The 16,583-nt window shown below is 41.6% G+C and overlaps 1 protein-coding gene across 6 annotated transcripts; it reads right to left on the bottom strand.

Annotated features, from left to right (window-relative positions):
• Nucleotides 1-3,896: 3,896 nt before the first annotated feature.
• On the bottom strand, nucleotides 3,897-15,105 carry LOC101157990 (ELM2 and SANT domain-containing protein 1). Of its 6 annotated transcripts, none has more exons than XM_020714433.2 (14): nucleotides 14,636-15,104; nucleotides 14,434-14,502; nucleotides 12,725-14,277; nucleotides 11,433-11,651; nucleotides 10,225-10,564; nucleotides 10,070-10,136; nucleotides 9,844-9,986; nucleotides 7,897-8,000; nucleotides 7,739-7,814; nucleotides 7,544-7,632; nucleotides 5,890-6,033; nucleotides 5,566-5,679; nucleotides 4,930-5,096; nucleotides 3,897-4,835 (listed from the first exon to the last, which is right to left on the bottom strand). In XM_020714433.2, the coding sequence occupies exons 3-14, from the start codon at nucleotides 14,081-14,083 to the stop codon at nucleotides 4,574-4,576; spliced, it is 3,084 nt and encodes a 1,027-aa protein (XP_020570092.1). In that variant the 5' UTR covers nucleotides 14,084-14,277; nucleotides 14,434-14,502; nucleotides 14,636-15,104; the 3' UTR covers nucleotides 3,897-4,573. The 6 variants fall into 6 exon arrangements, with proteins under 6 accessions (XP_020570092.1, XP_011489874.1, XP_011489875.1 ...); XM_011491572.3 differs by lacking the exon at nucleotides 14,434-14,502 and having other exon boundaries at nucleotides 12,725-14,064; nucleotides 14,157-14,277; XM_011491573.3 differs by lacking the exon at nucleotides 14,434-14,502 and having other exon boundaries at nucleotides 11,544-11,651; nucleotides 14,636-15,105.
• Between the last annotated feature and the right edge of the window lie 1,478 nt (nucleotides 15,106-16,583).

Here is a 16,583-nt window from a genome sequence, read left to right as displayed (position 1 = left end):
CTGGACCTTTTTCAAACTTATTGTAGTCACAGAATATCTGATCGCGTGAACAATGTATCGCACCCAAGAAAAGATCAAGTTGTAATTAGACATCAGAAAGTTAGGACTCAATGGAAAGGCACTTTGTGGCGTTCCTGCAACCACCTTTCCTGATGAAAGCTTGTTTTATTGCAGTGTGAGCAATTACCATGTCCTTGTATGTGAACCGTCTTTGTTAAGCCTCGCTAAGGGTGGGTCAAGAGAGCACCGCTCCCTCATGGGGAGATGGGCAGGAGTCAGGAAATGAGTTCTGAGTTGAGAGCACTTACAGTGAGTGAGTGAGTGCATTTGGCACGGCTGCAGCAGCGGCTGCCGCTTTCATTCACGGGTCATTTCAGACTTCAACTCGGTGGCCTTCCAAGCTGCAGTTTTAGTTTTGCTGAGTCAGAATAGTGGAGGAAAAAAAACGGATGTAATTGACAGGATTTCTTGGAGGACAGTGCAGGTGGGAACAGCTTCACTGGCTGCTGCAGCTGTTTTAGTCCTTCTATGAAATCCTTTGAAACCTCTTTGCACACAGTAAGACTGGATTGTTGCAGTGTCACAAGAGCCAAAAAAAAAAAATTATCAGATATCCACCTGCACCATAAATTGAGAAACAATGAGTTTTTTCCCCCCTCGTCATCCCCCTGATTTGAGTGTGAGGCAGGATGCATTCAGCAGCAGTAAAGAGCAGATGTTGAGCAAAATGCCAGTCAGATCTTCATGCAGATGGAGACAAAGGCTTCTGAATGGGAGTCATTTGGAGCCAGATTCAGCAGAGTGACGACTTACAGGAAGAACTAACTTTCTGACGCGTTCTATGCAGCAACTGAGACATTTATGAGTCCTTTACGAGCAGCTCAGTGATGCTTTGATTTCCTGCGTTTGGAAATTGATGGAGTCATTGTTCTGTGTGTCATCTGTCCAGGCTTAGAGATCGGAGAATTGTCCAACAGATCTGCTCAGCACATGGGTGGTGGCAGTTTAACTAGTCTGAAATGTGGAGAGCCGGCATCTTCACATGCTTCAGTGGTTCTTCACATGTGAACCCCCTCGTCGGATCAGGGAGGGAATGTTTTATGAAAGCACGATATCTGTTTATTCAGATCTTTTTTTTCCTCCCCGTTGAGCTTTTGATTTTCCTCAAATAAGGAGATACATGTTGAACATTTAAATAAAATATCGTCTTCCTGAACTTGACGACAGCCAGAAAGGAGTTCATCCACTCTGAGGCAGAGCCAACAGTTGATAATGTCTGAAGACAGGATCCATATATCTGCCAAATTGAGAAATAAATCCCACCCAACGTGCCGGTGAATCACAGGCCGATCCCATTTCTGTGGCATCAAAACCTGCTGAATTGCAGATGAATGGTCTTGAGTCAAAGGCTATTTGCATAACTGGGAGATAGACATGCTGACTCTGGCTGAAACACGAACAGATGGCTTTAATCCTATTAAGTGATGGAAATTGTGAGGATAGAGTAGCGACTGATCTGCAGCAAAGCATGAAGCTCTTTTATGTCCAGCGCGCTGAACTTGGCTGCAGAACGCCGCAGGGCCGATCATAAAGGTGACTTATGCGTTACCAATCAAATTGAAATGGAGTCAGGGGGTCAGCCAGGCTGATTACATCTCTGGAGGCCACTGGCTGCTCATCAGGATGCAGCTGAGTGCTCTGTTTCTTGTGTGGCGTGTGGAGTAATTACATGAAATGGCTGAGTTTTCACATCAAGGACGGTTAGACGGCAGGAAAACCCGGAGAGATTATGTAAATTACCAACATCAGAATGGCCTCAGAGGAGCGGCGTCCTTTCTGTGAATGAGCGTGCGTGAAGGTCTTTGAGATTAAACTCTGTGGAAACGTCTCATCTGAAGGATTCATAAACACCTTTCAGTCAATTAAAACGCCTGTGTTTGCACGATTTCACAAAGATGATTTGTTGCTAATTTAAACTTCTATTAGTCAAACATGGTGTAAAATCTGACCGTGACCTCCAAAAAAAATTATCACTTTACGGCTTAATGCCTGGTATTAATCTGAAAGAAAATTTCTGCTCTGCCGGGCTGGAGAAGATCTATTGCCCTGTTCACTTATCTTCCAGACCTTTAGTGCCATCAGTTCAGAAGTATTGTCTGTGTTTTCACACCCCCTTGTAATGTTTTAATCTTCAATTGTGTATTTTTATGGTTCTTGAAGCTGGATTTGAATTGGAAAATCAGAGAAGACATTAGATCGTCAGTGTGAACCAACCATGAAGTAAGATAATAAATAAACAACAACCACATTTTTATGCACAGAAATAATGTGATATTCTCTAAAGTAAGAATTTTGTGTGTTCAAACTACTTTTAAAGTTTTTTACAGTATTGGTTGTTGTCACTGAAAAATTGCAAATCGGATTCGATATCTTAATTGTTTTTGCAAAAGTGTAGTGGCTATCCTGCTGTTATATCACATTTGTTTGTCAATGGTTAAAACATTACAATCAATTCTGACTTTTCCCTTTTTTTTTGGCATTAATAATCACTTTTAAATAAATAACAAGTCAAAATTGTTTCTCATTCTTCCTGTTTTAGTCTGTCATGCTGCTGTGGTGAAGGATAGTATAAAATTACTGTAAAAATGTTTTAGTGGATCAAAAGCTAGATAAGTTTGATATTTATTTAAGACGTTTGCGTAAAAATATATTTTTTTCATCTTTTCTGTCGAGCACAGCAGTCGCCCAAATAGCCCATGAGAAAAATATAATCTGGCACTGGTCTATGGCCATTTTTGACCAAACATAGCCATTCATGTCATATTTGATTCAAATACCCTCTATCTATGTCAACAGCATGATCCAAACCTTCCTTTACCAAACCAAATTGGATAGAACTCATCGTCTGTTTTCTGCCCTGTAGTTCTTCCTCATTCCACTAGAGGCAGTAGAAGGGCGTTTCCTGCTTAATTGAAAATGGCCTGTGCAAGAAAAGTTAAGCCAATTTTCAAAAGTGGATAGAATTACTGATCTATTGTTATTCCATTTTTAAATATCTACCCCTGATGAAATTGTGAAAAATTGGTTGCTAATTAATTCTTTAAAGTACAGTTAAAATGTATGGATCAAAATTGAGATGTGTGGAAATAAGGCGCTTTTTTTCCTTTTTCCACTCGTGAATATTTTTGCATAAACTAACATTGTTCTAAGCAAAAATGTATCAAATCACCTATCATAATTGATACTATACATATCTCAAAAAAGCTTAAAAACTTTAATCAGTTATACAAAAAAATACAACTTATTAACTTGTGTACAATCAGATGTGCTGTTGTACATAATTCACTTTATTTTTTTGAAAAACAAATGATCAAAACAGACATCTTATTAATTTATTTTACTTTGAAAGTTTTCCGACCTTTAAAAAAAATGTCTGAAACAGTGAGAGCATCCCCAAACAAAAAAAGAGAGCATCTGTGATTCCTGAAGAAAAGACTCTTTAATGGATGAAATATGTCACCACAGATCAATGACAAACTTCACTGCATCCAAATGAGGGAAGTCAGCTTCCAGCCCTTAATTTGAAAGGATAGGTCTGTGGAGCCCATCTGGCATTCTTTATAAAACCCAGGAGAGCACAACTGAAACAACAGAAGCCCTTTTGGATTTGAGATGATGAACATGATCATATAATCACAACATATGTCCCCACCTGCTGGTGATACGTGGAACTGCAGACTCAAAAAAATAAAAAAGAAATAAAAAGGAAATTCACTCCTGTTAAAGTAAAATATGTCCAACACAAGAGGCCCTCAGCTCTCATCTGTCTGCCTAGCTGTTGGACAGGACAAGTTAAAAAAAAAAAAAAAAAAAAAAAGGAAATTCACTCTTTAAAATTGACTTTTTAATATTTTTTTAATTCACCAGTCAATCCTCAACTGACATGATTTATCTTTACAAAAAAAATCATTTCCAAATGTTGCATCATAAATACATGGCAGTCTCATATATATATATAGTTATATATATAATTTTTTTTTTTGTCCATGCACACTTCAAAGGTCCCTTGCTATTGTAAGAATAAATTTTACGGTTTAACTATAAACGTGGCAAACATCTGCAAAATTCGAAAACACCGGAGCTCAACATACAATCACCTCCATCTGTACATAAAAAGGCCGCTTTGGTGAAGAAGCTAATAATGATCTTGATCTTACATTGCAACAGAGATACTCGTGAAATATCAATTTCGTGATAAATCCAGAGTGAAAATGTAAAATAAACTTGATTTTTTTTAAATAAAGAATTAAAAAAATGCAGTATGGGCAAACAAAGAAGATAAGTGCATTTACCAAAATAAAAGAGCAGATAATATGATGGAGTGTGGAGGGCTGGCTGATAGTGTGAAGCCAGTCAGACATTTGTTTTGGTCGGAAAAGCTGTGTAAAAATAAACAGGAAGACTTGGAAATCATTTCTTTTGTGCTTATATTGTCCCTCATTTCTGAAGCTCATGCTCTCGGCTTTGTTCATAATCTCTACAAGCTGCACAACAATCCATTCCCTCCTCAGCTTCACTGCCAGTCTGCATCATTGTCATCCTCGGCCTCGGATGAGTCGTCCTGGCTGCTGATCTCTGCCTGCTGCATCCATCCGTTCCCGTTTCCGCCGTGATGAGCCGCCGCCGCAGCAGCAGCAGAGGCCGCTGCTTTCCTGGCCTGAGCCTGAATGGCGGCTTGCTCCTCCTCCTGTTTCTGACGCAGCGCCGCCGCCTTCTTCTCCTGTTCAGCATGACTCTTCATGTGGGCACTGCGACTCTTGACTTTGGAAAACACCCTGAAGGGATTAAGATTTGGTAGAATTACAGACAAATGCAGGAGAACGGAGCATCGCTAATTCCAAAGGTGCTTCCTCTGCGAGGTGGAAGTACCTGCCACATTTCTTGCATGGAAACACTGCATTGGGATCCTGAGGAGGCTTTGGCTGGGGTTTGGCCTTCTTGGCTGTGGGTTCGGCTCGATTTCTGGGCGACACTGAAAAACTTTGAGGCTCTTTTTTTATGGCTTCTGGCTCTTTAAACACCAACACTGTCCCTGCCTGGAGAAATGAAATTGAACACCGCAAATCATGAAACATCGTCATTCGTAAGTATTTTAGAAAATATCTATTAAGACCCACTCCAATGAAAATTGGATTTTTATTTTTTTTGGTGGCATTTTTCTCATGATAGAGGACATATATAAAGAAAATTATGCTTAAAAATGCATTTCTGGCTCACAACTATGGTTGGATAGCTCCAATATTGCCTGACATTTTTGTTGCACCAGTATTGTTAGGTTGGGGGTGTGAGGGGCTGTAAGCTAGCAGGAGAGAGTGCAAACAGAGCTCTCTCAGCAACGGGAAGAGGGGCTGGAGCTGCCCTGTGCCAACAGTCACGCAGCAGCAAATTTCTAATGAACTCCTGCTGCTCTGCAGAAACTATGTCCCAGAAAGCGACAGGTTTTTATTTTTTTATTTTTTACCAGAGTGGGTCTTCACCAGCAGTGGGAGTTGTATTTATACTTACATAGTCATGAACCTGGAGCGACCGATCCACTGGTCTCTCATGACTTTCATAAGGTTTCTCTTTCTGCCCATCATCTTGTCTCTCTTCCTGAGTCTCTTTTGGAAGCTGTGAGCTCTGTAATCACACCGACACGTTCAGGTTCACCGAGTTCTCACTCTATTTTTATTCCCCTGATAGTACGTGCAACCTTTAAACCACTTAGGTTTGTCATCTCAGAGACTAAACTAAGTGGTTTTTGGAGGAAAGAATCAAATGTGCGGGTCTAATGTCACAGATTTTCCACAGTTAATGACTGGAGAGCAGAAGAAAAAAAAACGAGTTTACCTTAACGTCCACCACAGACTCTGTGTGCTTTCCTGAGGGGGAATCTGGAGGCCCAAAGGTTAAGATGCTGTTTCGACCAATCTTCACCTGCTTCTTGTACGTATAGTAGAACTCCACACACTGAGCCACAGTCTTAGTCTGGACCTTCAAACAGACCAAGAAACGAGCAAAGTCGGCGTCATGTGAGTCAATTCTGTAATGACTCTTTGAAAGTGCTTCCTCTGGTTAAAACACCTGTGTATTATAAATAGAAATATGAAGAAAAATCTACGATTGATTGTAAATATCAACCAATATTAGCAGACTTTGTAATTCCATAGAATTATCCAAAAAAGATTTTAAAAAGCCAACAGCCTGGATGTGGCTCCAAAGAGGAAAACAGAGGATTAAATGAAGCTCCAGGATTTTTTTATTTATTTTTTTACATTCTTTCGACTACCGTAACTCTTCGACAAATTAACAGAAGTCTAGAGGACTCTTTTGTGGAGAAAGGCAGCTTTACAGTGTTGCATATTGGTGCAAAGTCGATATGCAAAGATGCTTTTCTCTGTGTCAGAATTCAAGTTGATCGCATAAACTATCACATTTTTACGGTATGTCATGGAGCGTGTGCCATTTCAGTGCAGCTGACGTCATTTCCTGTGTTAAAGTGTTCTGTTGTTGAGCTAAAGTGGATTTAACAGAAGACAAAAGAAGACAGCGCTGTTGTAAATTTCGATTAGGAAAAACAGAGCTTGAGACACTTTATGCGCTCTAACAGGGGTGTCAAACTGTCGTTGAGGCGTAAGACTCACAGGACAGTTTTATGGGTCCACAGGAGCCATGTTGACATAACAGTTTAGTTATAGGACCCTTCACTTTTTATGGTCTGGTTGTTCTGTGGATTTTTTTGGGCAGTTTTGCATGAAAGCACTTTTTTTTGTTGATCATTTCAATGAATCCCCTCAATCTGCCTTTCCAGAATGTCTGCCAAATTTCCATAAATCTTCGATTGCGATCAGATCTTTTGCTTTCCTTTTATAGAACCAGGGCTATTTAAAAAAAAAAGGTTTGACTTTAAGAGTTTAAACAAGACAGAGAAGTGTAAAAATGCTAATATCTGCTTTAGAAAAGTGTATTAAGTGTGTAGTGATGGGTTTTACAGCATTAAAACATCTATGTTGTGGATTCCAGGGCTCGCAGGTTGTTTTTAGAAAGCAACTCCTGTAATAAACAAGGGAATAGCTGTAATGTAACGACATACATAACAACTTTTGGGACAATCTCTTTTGAGAATTGAGTTTTTTGTTCCCAGGCACAAAACTGCCAACTGTGAAATTGCGAAACACGGAGGAGGTGGGATTATGGTTTGGGGCTGCAATGCCTCATGGGTTAATTTGTGCTGAATCGATGACCGGACTCAATGACAAAGGGTACCAACACTTTGATCCACTTCTGTACAAGAGGAGGCAAAATATGAGCAACAGAGTTTTCTCAACCCTGACTTCCTGCCACAAAGAGGATGTGACTTTTTCAGTTTTTCTAGTTTTTTTTCAACTTCTGTAAAGTTTTGCATCATTTTCCTGTGTGCAAATAATCCATATAACATGAAGAAGAGTAGGTTTTATGTTCAGTTACTCAAAATCTTCCTTAGAAATTTCTAAATCCCACCTACCAGCGTCTGCACCAGGAAGAAGTCCTTCCTGTAGGCAGAAATTCCTTTATTGAAGTAACGCTTCTCTTCTCTAGTCCATCTGTCTGAGCCTGTGAGGAAAACATGGATGAGCAGACGAAACACTCGAAGGAAACATTTAAACGGAGAGAACAGAGGGACTAAATGGGGGAGGTGATGGCTGAGAGGTTTCTTCACCTGAGTAGTGATAATTTTTCAGATGATGGTCAACGGGGAAAATTGGCTCCTGAAGCATCAACCGTTCCAGTGTTTCCTTAAAATGGCATTAAAAGGAGAGAAGCTTAGAACATTACAGAGATGAGAACATCATAGGGTTTCAAAGTGGCTGTACTCACGAGAAGATTGCCTCCACTTTCATGTAAACAGTGTAAAACCAGCTCCTGATTGGTCCCCCCTCCCTCCAAAACACTCGAACAGGCTAGATTCATAAAGTGCTCCACTGCAAAAAAGATGAAATGAGGACAAAGATTTGAAATGCATAGTTATAACAGATAAAACAAACAAATTTCCCATAAGGGTTTGAATTAACTTAGAACAGACTGTGGTTATAGCAGAATAAAACCCGAAGACTTTATTCCTAACAAGGCAATTCAAAGAAAATTAAACAGAAAAAGAGCATCATCAACTGTGAAACATGGTGGTGGCTCCATGATGGTCTGGGCTCTGTTTTGCTAATCCGTCCATCTAGAAAAGAATGATTACTTTGAGGAAACAGAGTGATTGGCACAGAAATGGTGACTCAAACCGATTCGAACTAATCACTGCTTATTGACGACATCTGGCCCAAACATGACAACATCTATAATCGCGAAAAAGTGACGACAAAATTGAATGAGTGTCATTGGAGCTGGAAATAAGCTATTTTCTCACTCGCTCCAGTTCTCAGATATGCTGAACCAGCGGGACCTAAAAGTTGACCTCAGCTTGGTGCCAGGAAACGTCCTGACGGGTTTGTGGAGCAATGGTCCCAAACGAGCTCAACGGTTTAAAGAAAGTGGGTTTCTGAATACCAACGAGTAGTGAGGAGGAAGCCACCTGCTTTGAGATTTAGAACAACACTTCTCATAAAAGCAATGAATATTCCAGAAATGTATTGCACAATGTACGTTTAAAAAAAAAAACTGGATACTGTGAAAAACAACAATAACACTTTCAAATATTTCAAGCTTTTCTTTTCTTTGACAATTACATATAACAATAACAATTCAACATTTCAATTTAATATAAAATATAGTAAAAAAAAATCTATTTTAGAGACTCGTGGTGTTACAGCCTAGTTATCCATGCAATCATGAGGAAGACCATTGACTATGCAGAGATCCAGGAACCAGGTTTTTCCGAAACAAGCTGGTTGCTCACAGAGTGCTGTATCCATAGTAACAGAAAATGAAGTGTGAAAGAAAAAGATGCTCCAGCAACACATAGAGCAAAACAGTGAAGAATTAGAAGGAGCATCACAAGCACTGAGGAATGCTAGACATGGGCTTCAAATGTTAGATTCCTCCTTGCTCCACAACCAGAAGCTTCTTACCAGAGGAGAAAAAGAACCGGACCGAATGAAAGCACGTTTTATTTGGAAATGAATGTTTCCACAGTTAGGAGGAAGAGTGGAGAGCCACAAGCTGATTGGAGTTCAGCTACAAGTTTCCACAATCAGCGGTGGTTTGGCCGCCATGTCATTGACTGTGCTCTCTGAGGTTCATACCAATGCAGCCAGGAAATTCTAGAGCCCTTCATGAAGCAGTCTGCTCAAAAGCTTAATGGAGATGCTGGTTTGATTTTCCCAGCAGGACCTGCTTGCACCATCCATGGGGCAAAAGCGTACATAAGTGACCTGCTGTTAACTGGACTTCCATCAAACCTTTGGAGCGCCACAGGCCACCGTGTCACAACGCATGGATGCAATACATCATGCAAACGGAGGCCCAATAAGTGCATAAAAGTGAACATAGTTTGCTAAAGTGTGACATTTGTGCTTTAAAAAAAATGTTTTTGTTGGTTTAATGTAATAATCCAACTTTGTAGGAGACTAAACGCTACATTTATATTCTCTGTAAACCACAGTCATCACATTTACAAGAATTAAAGGCATAAAGTATTTCATTTTGTTAGATGTATTGAACATATTTTACATGTTTAGTTAGACAAGTGACAATTTTTGGTAATATAGGAAATTATGAATATGAAAATTCTCTTTATGTCCGTTTAATGCAAGCAGCGCACAGATTTGCCATTCAATTTAATTCCAATCAGATTTTAAGATGAGTCAAAAAGATACTAACTGGTGTGCTGGTTAGCATTTTTATGGTTGGAGTCCTCCAAAGGAAGCCAAAGCAAGTCGGCTTGGTGCTGGTCATTTTGGGCGAAATCTGGGTTCTGCAAATCGGGGATTTCTGCCTGGTACTGAGGGCCGATGTTGATGCGCCTGCGTGCCAGCAGAGGGTTTTAACAGTTACGGGAGTCCTTTTTGTTTAAAGGAAACCTGCTCAGATGCTAGTTTGTACTCACGGTTCGAGGCTGACAGGGGCTGCATCGGTGACAATAGGTAAAACTGGAGGAGTACTGTCGGAACACACTGAAAATAGAAAATAAAAACTTGTCGCGTCATCTCATAAAGCTTCTATGTTGTGTTTCTTCAATCCAAAGCAACAACAAAAACATACCAGTACGCAACAGGCTGCGTGTTGCAGATTTTGGAGTCACGGGCGGAGGAAGGATTTGGTTGCTCGCCATGTTGGTGAGGAAAGCCGAAAAGTAGAGCCCTGACCCCCCTCGCACAGGGGACAAAATAGGTGGCGGCGTGTACGGGGGAGGCGCATGAAGGTTCTCCGGCAAGCGAACAGGAGAGCGAAGGTTACTCTGGTAGGAGGTGATGCTGGGGTAGAGTGATGGAGGGATGAAGGAGGACGCTTTAGGTGGAGGGATGATGAGAGGCTCAGGGCGAGGTCGTCGCTTAAACTTGGATTTTCCATCTTCGTCTGCTCCTGAATCATTTTCCCCGTCCTGCATAAAAATGGGATGCAAGTTTTTGTCCCCGACAATTTTGATAACAAGCTGTAATGCAGAACGTGCAAAACAAAAAATGCAAAACAATGATTGACAGGAGCTTACTTCTCGCAGGATAGAGTTAGGTTTCATGCAAACAAAGACTTACTTTTACAGCGAAAAGCTGTTACATGCAAAAAATTGGGGGAAATATGATCAAAAGTGGTGTTTAACTGTCTAAATTTTAAGATTTTGTAAAAAAAATTTACAACAGCTTTAAAGACCCACTCCGATGAAAAGTGTGTTATTAATGTGGCATTTTTTTGATAATGAGTGACATGAGAAAACGAAAATTAAGCTCAAAATTGCATTTCTGAGTATTTCTTCATTTAATCTTCGCTGTGAATCAGGAGCAGATGGAAAAATGCAGTTTGAAAAAAAGAGCGCACAAGCTCCCTGCTTTGATGCATCCCCTTGCAGATGGGAAGGGGGAGCGGGGTTGCTCTGCGCCAACGGTCCTCCACAACTCAAAGGAGAATTTCTAATGAACTACTGCCACTCTGCAGAAGCTATGTCTTTAAAAACCACTGGGAGCGTTTTAACATAGATGGGAGTGGATCTTTAAATTCAAATGTGTCAATTCCTTTATTGAATATATGTGCTTTAAATGTGAAAACTTTCCATGCTATCATGGAAGTGACTTCTTATCTGTGTTGCAATAGATTTCTGGACTGAAACAATACAGACTTTGACCTCCAAAACACTTTTGGAGACTCATGTTGGACAATGAGGCAACCAACCCAATTTTTCGTATTGATTGCAAGTAAATCTAGTCTAGATCTGCAATCTACTTTTACTTCAAATCTCTCCTCTTATGAGAACCAACCTGACTAAAACTCTCAGTCACAGAGTTTCTGCGAGACCGCCGCCGAGCTACGATGACAGAGGGTTTGCGGTCCGACTGTCCTGCAGACCACTCTCTCTGGCTGAGACTTGCCTGAGCCCAGCCACCCTGTGGGTCCATTTGACTCCGAGGCACCGGCACAGACACAGGGATAACCAGCGGCACAACGGGGGGCTGTTTGCCGGACGCACCGTCCTCCTGCTTCGACCCAAATCCAGAAAAGACACGGAGCGGCGGGAAAAAAAGAAAGTCGCAGGGAAGTCAAAGAGTGGAAGGGAAAACAGCAAAAAAGAGGAAGATGGTGAATGCACATGATTGTGTTCTTCTCAGGCTAACTTGAGTAACTGTATATGATACCCAATGACACGTCAAGGTCAAACTTTGGGCTTTGGCTTCTTTAAAATATCAATTTATAGATTAAAGGCTAAATCTGATTTATTTTAGGTCAAAAAATATTGCTTCAGGGCCATAACTTCTTCACCAACTCAGATATTTCTAGTCAACCAGAGAGTTTTTTATCAGAATTCGGACACAAAAAATTAGATATCAGTTTTTCTTTCTCCAAAAGGGAACATCAGACAATTGTAAGGCTTATCGGACTGACAACTGCTCCTTTCTAACCACAAAACAACAGCTCTGAATTGTTGCAAGAAACCTGTTTGGGGAGAAAAGAAGTGGAGTCATGCATGTTGACAGATCTGCCCCTCCTTACCTCCACGAAAAGACAGAGAAAAAGCCTAAGGAATGTGGAGGTGTGCAGACTTGCTGCTGCACCAACTGCTCACTCGGTGCGCACGAGCTGCATTAAAGGAAGCCTCGTAACCTTGCAGAGAACTGCGCGTCCAAGCCGTTTGGTGTTTACTGTCTGTGTAATAAAGCCGCTACGGGGAAAAAAAACTCCGGAGGAATGTTTCGGTGGGTGTGCCCCAGACTATGTAAACGACATAAACCTTGAATAAAAAAGGTGTCTGCTTACAGGGTTAAAGGGAAAGGTGGTGCAGAAGCGTTTTTAATCACTGTACGGGATACAGCAACTGTTGGGCAGTTGAGAGAAAAAAAAAAGACGGAAGAAAAAGGATTTGAGAGCCATAAGGAAGTTCTGCATTGAAACGGGGCTCTTCCTCATTATATGGCACAATTTTCTTCAGACAACAAAACTTCTCACTTTCAAAAAATAATTGTCCTTTCGCTCTTTGAAGCTATTTTCATACACATTTAGCTACATTTGTGTAATAAATGAGTAATGAATGCGGCAGTTAGTTGTGTTGTTTCACCTTATTTGTTTTAGCAGGCAGAGACTCCATCTCTGACGCCTTTTGCGCAAGAGTCTCCAGGTTGATCTCCTTGGAAGCTCTCCGTCTTCTCCGGTTATTCTGGATGACCCCTCCTGTTGCCACCTGGCTTGCTCCTCCTCCTCCTTTGGCTGCTGGCACACCTGGAGCGCCGTTCAGGGATGGCGGCGGCTCTTTGGGCCACAGGTTTGCTGGAGGGGGACCAAGCGGGGACTGTCCCTCCCTGGAAAGGCGGCGTGAGCGCCGAGGGGCGGCCTGTGCCGCGTCCGGAGTCTGTGTGGGGTCTTCAGGGTACTGATCGGGCGCAGGTGATGCATCACAGGTTGGAGTCTCCGGCTGCTGCAGCACCGACTGAGGTTCTTCTTTTACAGGGACGCTGTCGGATAGCTGCAGTTCTGGATGTGGATATGCTCCAAAGTTTTGAGTCTGTTGCTGCTTTGATTGCACCGGTGGCTGCGTCGGTTCTTGCTGCGGCACATTTTGTTGTTGGAGTTGTTGCATTTGCTGCATTTGTTGCTGTTGTTCCTGTATTTGTTGCTGGTGATATTGTTGCTGCATTTGTTGCATTTGCTGCTGTTGCATTTGGTGCTGCTGCAGCTGGAGTTGATGCTGCTGTTGCTGCTGCTGGTGGTGATGATGCATCTGTTGCTGCTGCATTTGGTGCAGAAGTTGTTGCTGAGTTTTGGGCTGTTCGCCATAGACCAGGCTTTGCACGGCCTTGTTTCCAGGAAAAACAGGGTAATACTCAGATGGGAACTGTTGCTTGTTGGGTCCAAATGATGCCTGGAAGGGCTGCAACACTTGTCCCTGCAGGGTGTGAGACGGCACAGGTGGCTGACTCTGGAGCTCCATGCCTTTGTGGTGATAAGCTTGCAACTGAGCCTGATGCATGGCAGCGGCAGCGTGCTGCTCCCACTCCAGCCCTCTTCCCTGACTCTGAGCCTGCGTGGCATCTCTGTAAACCTCCACAGGTGCTGGCAGCTGGTTTTCTGCCCCAATTTGCAGGCTCACACCATCGTGGGTGCCTTTGTGGAAGCCCATCTGACCCCTAACATTCACGCCACCAATGTAAGGGGCAAAGTTCTGGCCCCAGCCTTGAACGGAAGCCTCCTGGGACCAACCGGCCCCCTGTACGGAGTCCTGCATCCACTTCACCGAAGGAGCCTGTTGATAGTGCGGTAGAGCTCCAACGTTGGAGCCGCCGGCGCCGTCGCTATGGCTCGTCTTTAAACTCGGTGGGCCCATACCATAATGCGCCTCCCCTGGATGCTGCACGGCCTTTTTCATGGCCACAGTTCGATGCTTACTCTTGTCAGTATTAACTTGGGAAGGAAAACTCATAGTAATAAAATAAAATAAAAATAAAAAATGAGCGTGCAAAACTTTCTCAGTGCCTCTGTAGTGTTCACCTAACTGTGTTTATGCAGAGGTATCTGGGAGGAAAGTGCAGGGTGGGGAACATCTAGTCCTCCTCCAACAATCAATCCTCAGCTCTGCTGTCCATTCTTCTTCTTCTTCTCTTTGAGCAGGCAGACCTTTATAGAGACAGAAAGGGAAAGAAAAGGCAGATTAGTACTTTCATGCTAGTTTTGATTGAGTCAACTTGCTAGCAACCCCAAAGTGAGGCCTGCGCCACAAAACAGCCCGGTCTCTCTAAAGTTCAAACAAAAGACAATTTGGAGGAAATATACCTGCAGGTTAGTGCAGAAGGGACGTTTCGAGCTGAAGTTCTGAGCAACAAGGAGGCGCCTGCGGCGCAGCTGCCATTTGGCATAACAACAAGAAATACAGGAAACGAAGGGGCTCGTTCAATCACCCGATAGCCAGTTAATGCTGTTACTTCTAAGTAATAAGGAAGCGACAGAGTCAATGTGGCGGATTAAACAGCAATACCTTTGTTTGTTTTTCAGTGGTGCACAGACTTCTCCATGAAAAGCTTCATGGAGTCACTTTGGTTTCGATCAAAGTCGACTCGGTGCAGCTCCATGGCCGGAGTGTGCGCAGCAAATGTCATAGCTGACAACTTTCCATCGAGTTTCGCTGCGCACAATATGGCGAACTGACGACTTCACGGTCCCACGAAAACACCCGACAAGGTCCGGCCGCTCGGGAAGGGCTTTTATCGCCGTAGTAGCCGCGATGTTGCACACTGTATCCGTAAAACCGTGCACTTCCAGGAAAACATGTCCCCAACTTTCACCACCACCCCCTACACTCATCAACGAGGGAAGCACACATAAAACGGCGTGAAAACGCTGCCCCGCCGCGGCTAAAACTGGTATTGTAGTTGTTGTTGCGTGGCTCCGCCGTGTTAAAGCTGCTTCTCCGGTTTGTTGAGTGTGCGAAACTGCGCAAAACTGTAGACAGTTATTTTTTTTAAATGTTTTCAGACAGACACGAACGCACCGGCTCACCATAAACACCGTGACTCACGGCAAGCTATCCAATCAGATCATCCGACCACGCCCAGAATTGTATCCGTGTACGTTTGTTTTGTTGATGAGGCTGCCCCGTATGTCAAAGTTTAACTGCAAACAGAGAACGTATCCAGTTAAACACACTCATAACAAACCCCTTCTGGCCATTTTTATTTGTAAAGAGCATGCTGAATCTAATGAAGACTATTTAATAAAATGCTAAAATTGAAAGGCTTTTAAAACCTGGATTTTTTTTGGAGCTTTCTTCCTTGGCCCCTTTGTTCAATTTTGTTTGTTTGTCCAATTCTACATGTGTAATTGTGTTGATAAAGTTAACAAACAAACGAAGCCAAAAAAAACGTTTACAGTTCTTAAAGATAATTTCAAGCAGCTTCTTTTGTGACAATTGTATTTTAAGGGTTTCTGACATAATTTACTAGGTTTTTAGTTGCATTATTTATTATTAATAATATTATTATTATTTCTTTTAGTATTTTAGTCAAAGAAACATCTTATAATACTGTTAAATGTAAATCCTAATTTTTAAAATGACAGCAGAGAACATTAAGGAGACAGTTTACACACAAATGTGTGTGTGTGGGGAGGGGTTCATTAAATTAAAAAAAAGTCTTATTCACTTATATAACTTAAATAAAGTAAAGACTGACAAATATTTTTAGATATATTTTTTATTTCATGTTCCTTATATTATTTTAATAGTGATGTAATAAGGTGACTAAATGATGACATCAAAGCATTAAATTAATTGATTGAGGAAAAGCAAACCCTTAATAAACTAAATCATCTGAACCGATAAGGGCAATAAAACATTGCATCAATTCCCCTCTTTTTCCAGATATGTAAAGGTGTTATTTAAAAAGAAGACAGTAGAATACAAAATCAACATATTTAATTTAATAATTGTCAGTGATTCTGCAGATTGTCCCACTTAAAATGACGAGAGAGGTCTGTAATGTTAATAGATACACTTTAACCATAAGAGACAGGATACAAAAATAATCCTGGAAATTACATTGTTAGATTTTTAAAGAATGTATTTGTATAATGGTGCAGTAAATGAGTATTTGGTTCCTGTAAACAAGCAAGAATTCTGTCTCTCACATGAATCCTACTTCTTAATATCCTCCACTGTTTAGACTGGTTATCTGCATAAAAGACACCTTTCTACATCCTAAAATGTCTTCAGAACGACTAAGACCAAGGAGCTGTCAAAGAACACCCGGGACAAGATTGTTCACCTCATCAAGACTGGGATGAAGCATCTTACAAAAGCAGGTTGCTTGGTGAGGAGACATCAACTGTTGGGAGCAAATATTAGAAATTTGTAGAAATACAAGATCACTGTCAATTTCCCTCTACCTTTAGCTCCATGCCTTAATGCACCTGGTGGGATACAAATGATC

Source organism: Oryzias latipes, chromosome 24, assembly GCF_002234675.1.
Source record: "Oryzias latipes chromosome 24, ASM223467v1".
Classification (NCBI taxonomy): Eukaryota; Metazoa; Chordata; class Actinopteri; order Beloniformes; family Adrianichthyidae; genus Oryzias; species Oryzias latipes.
Note: the sequence above shows the minus strand (reverse complement) of the source record. Positions and strands in the feature narration are given on the sequence as shown.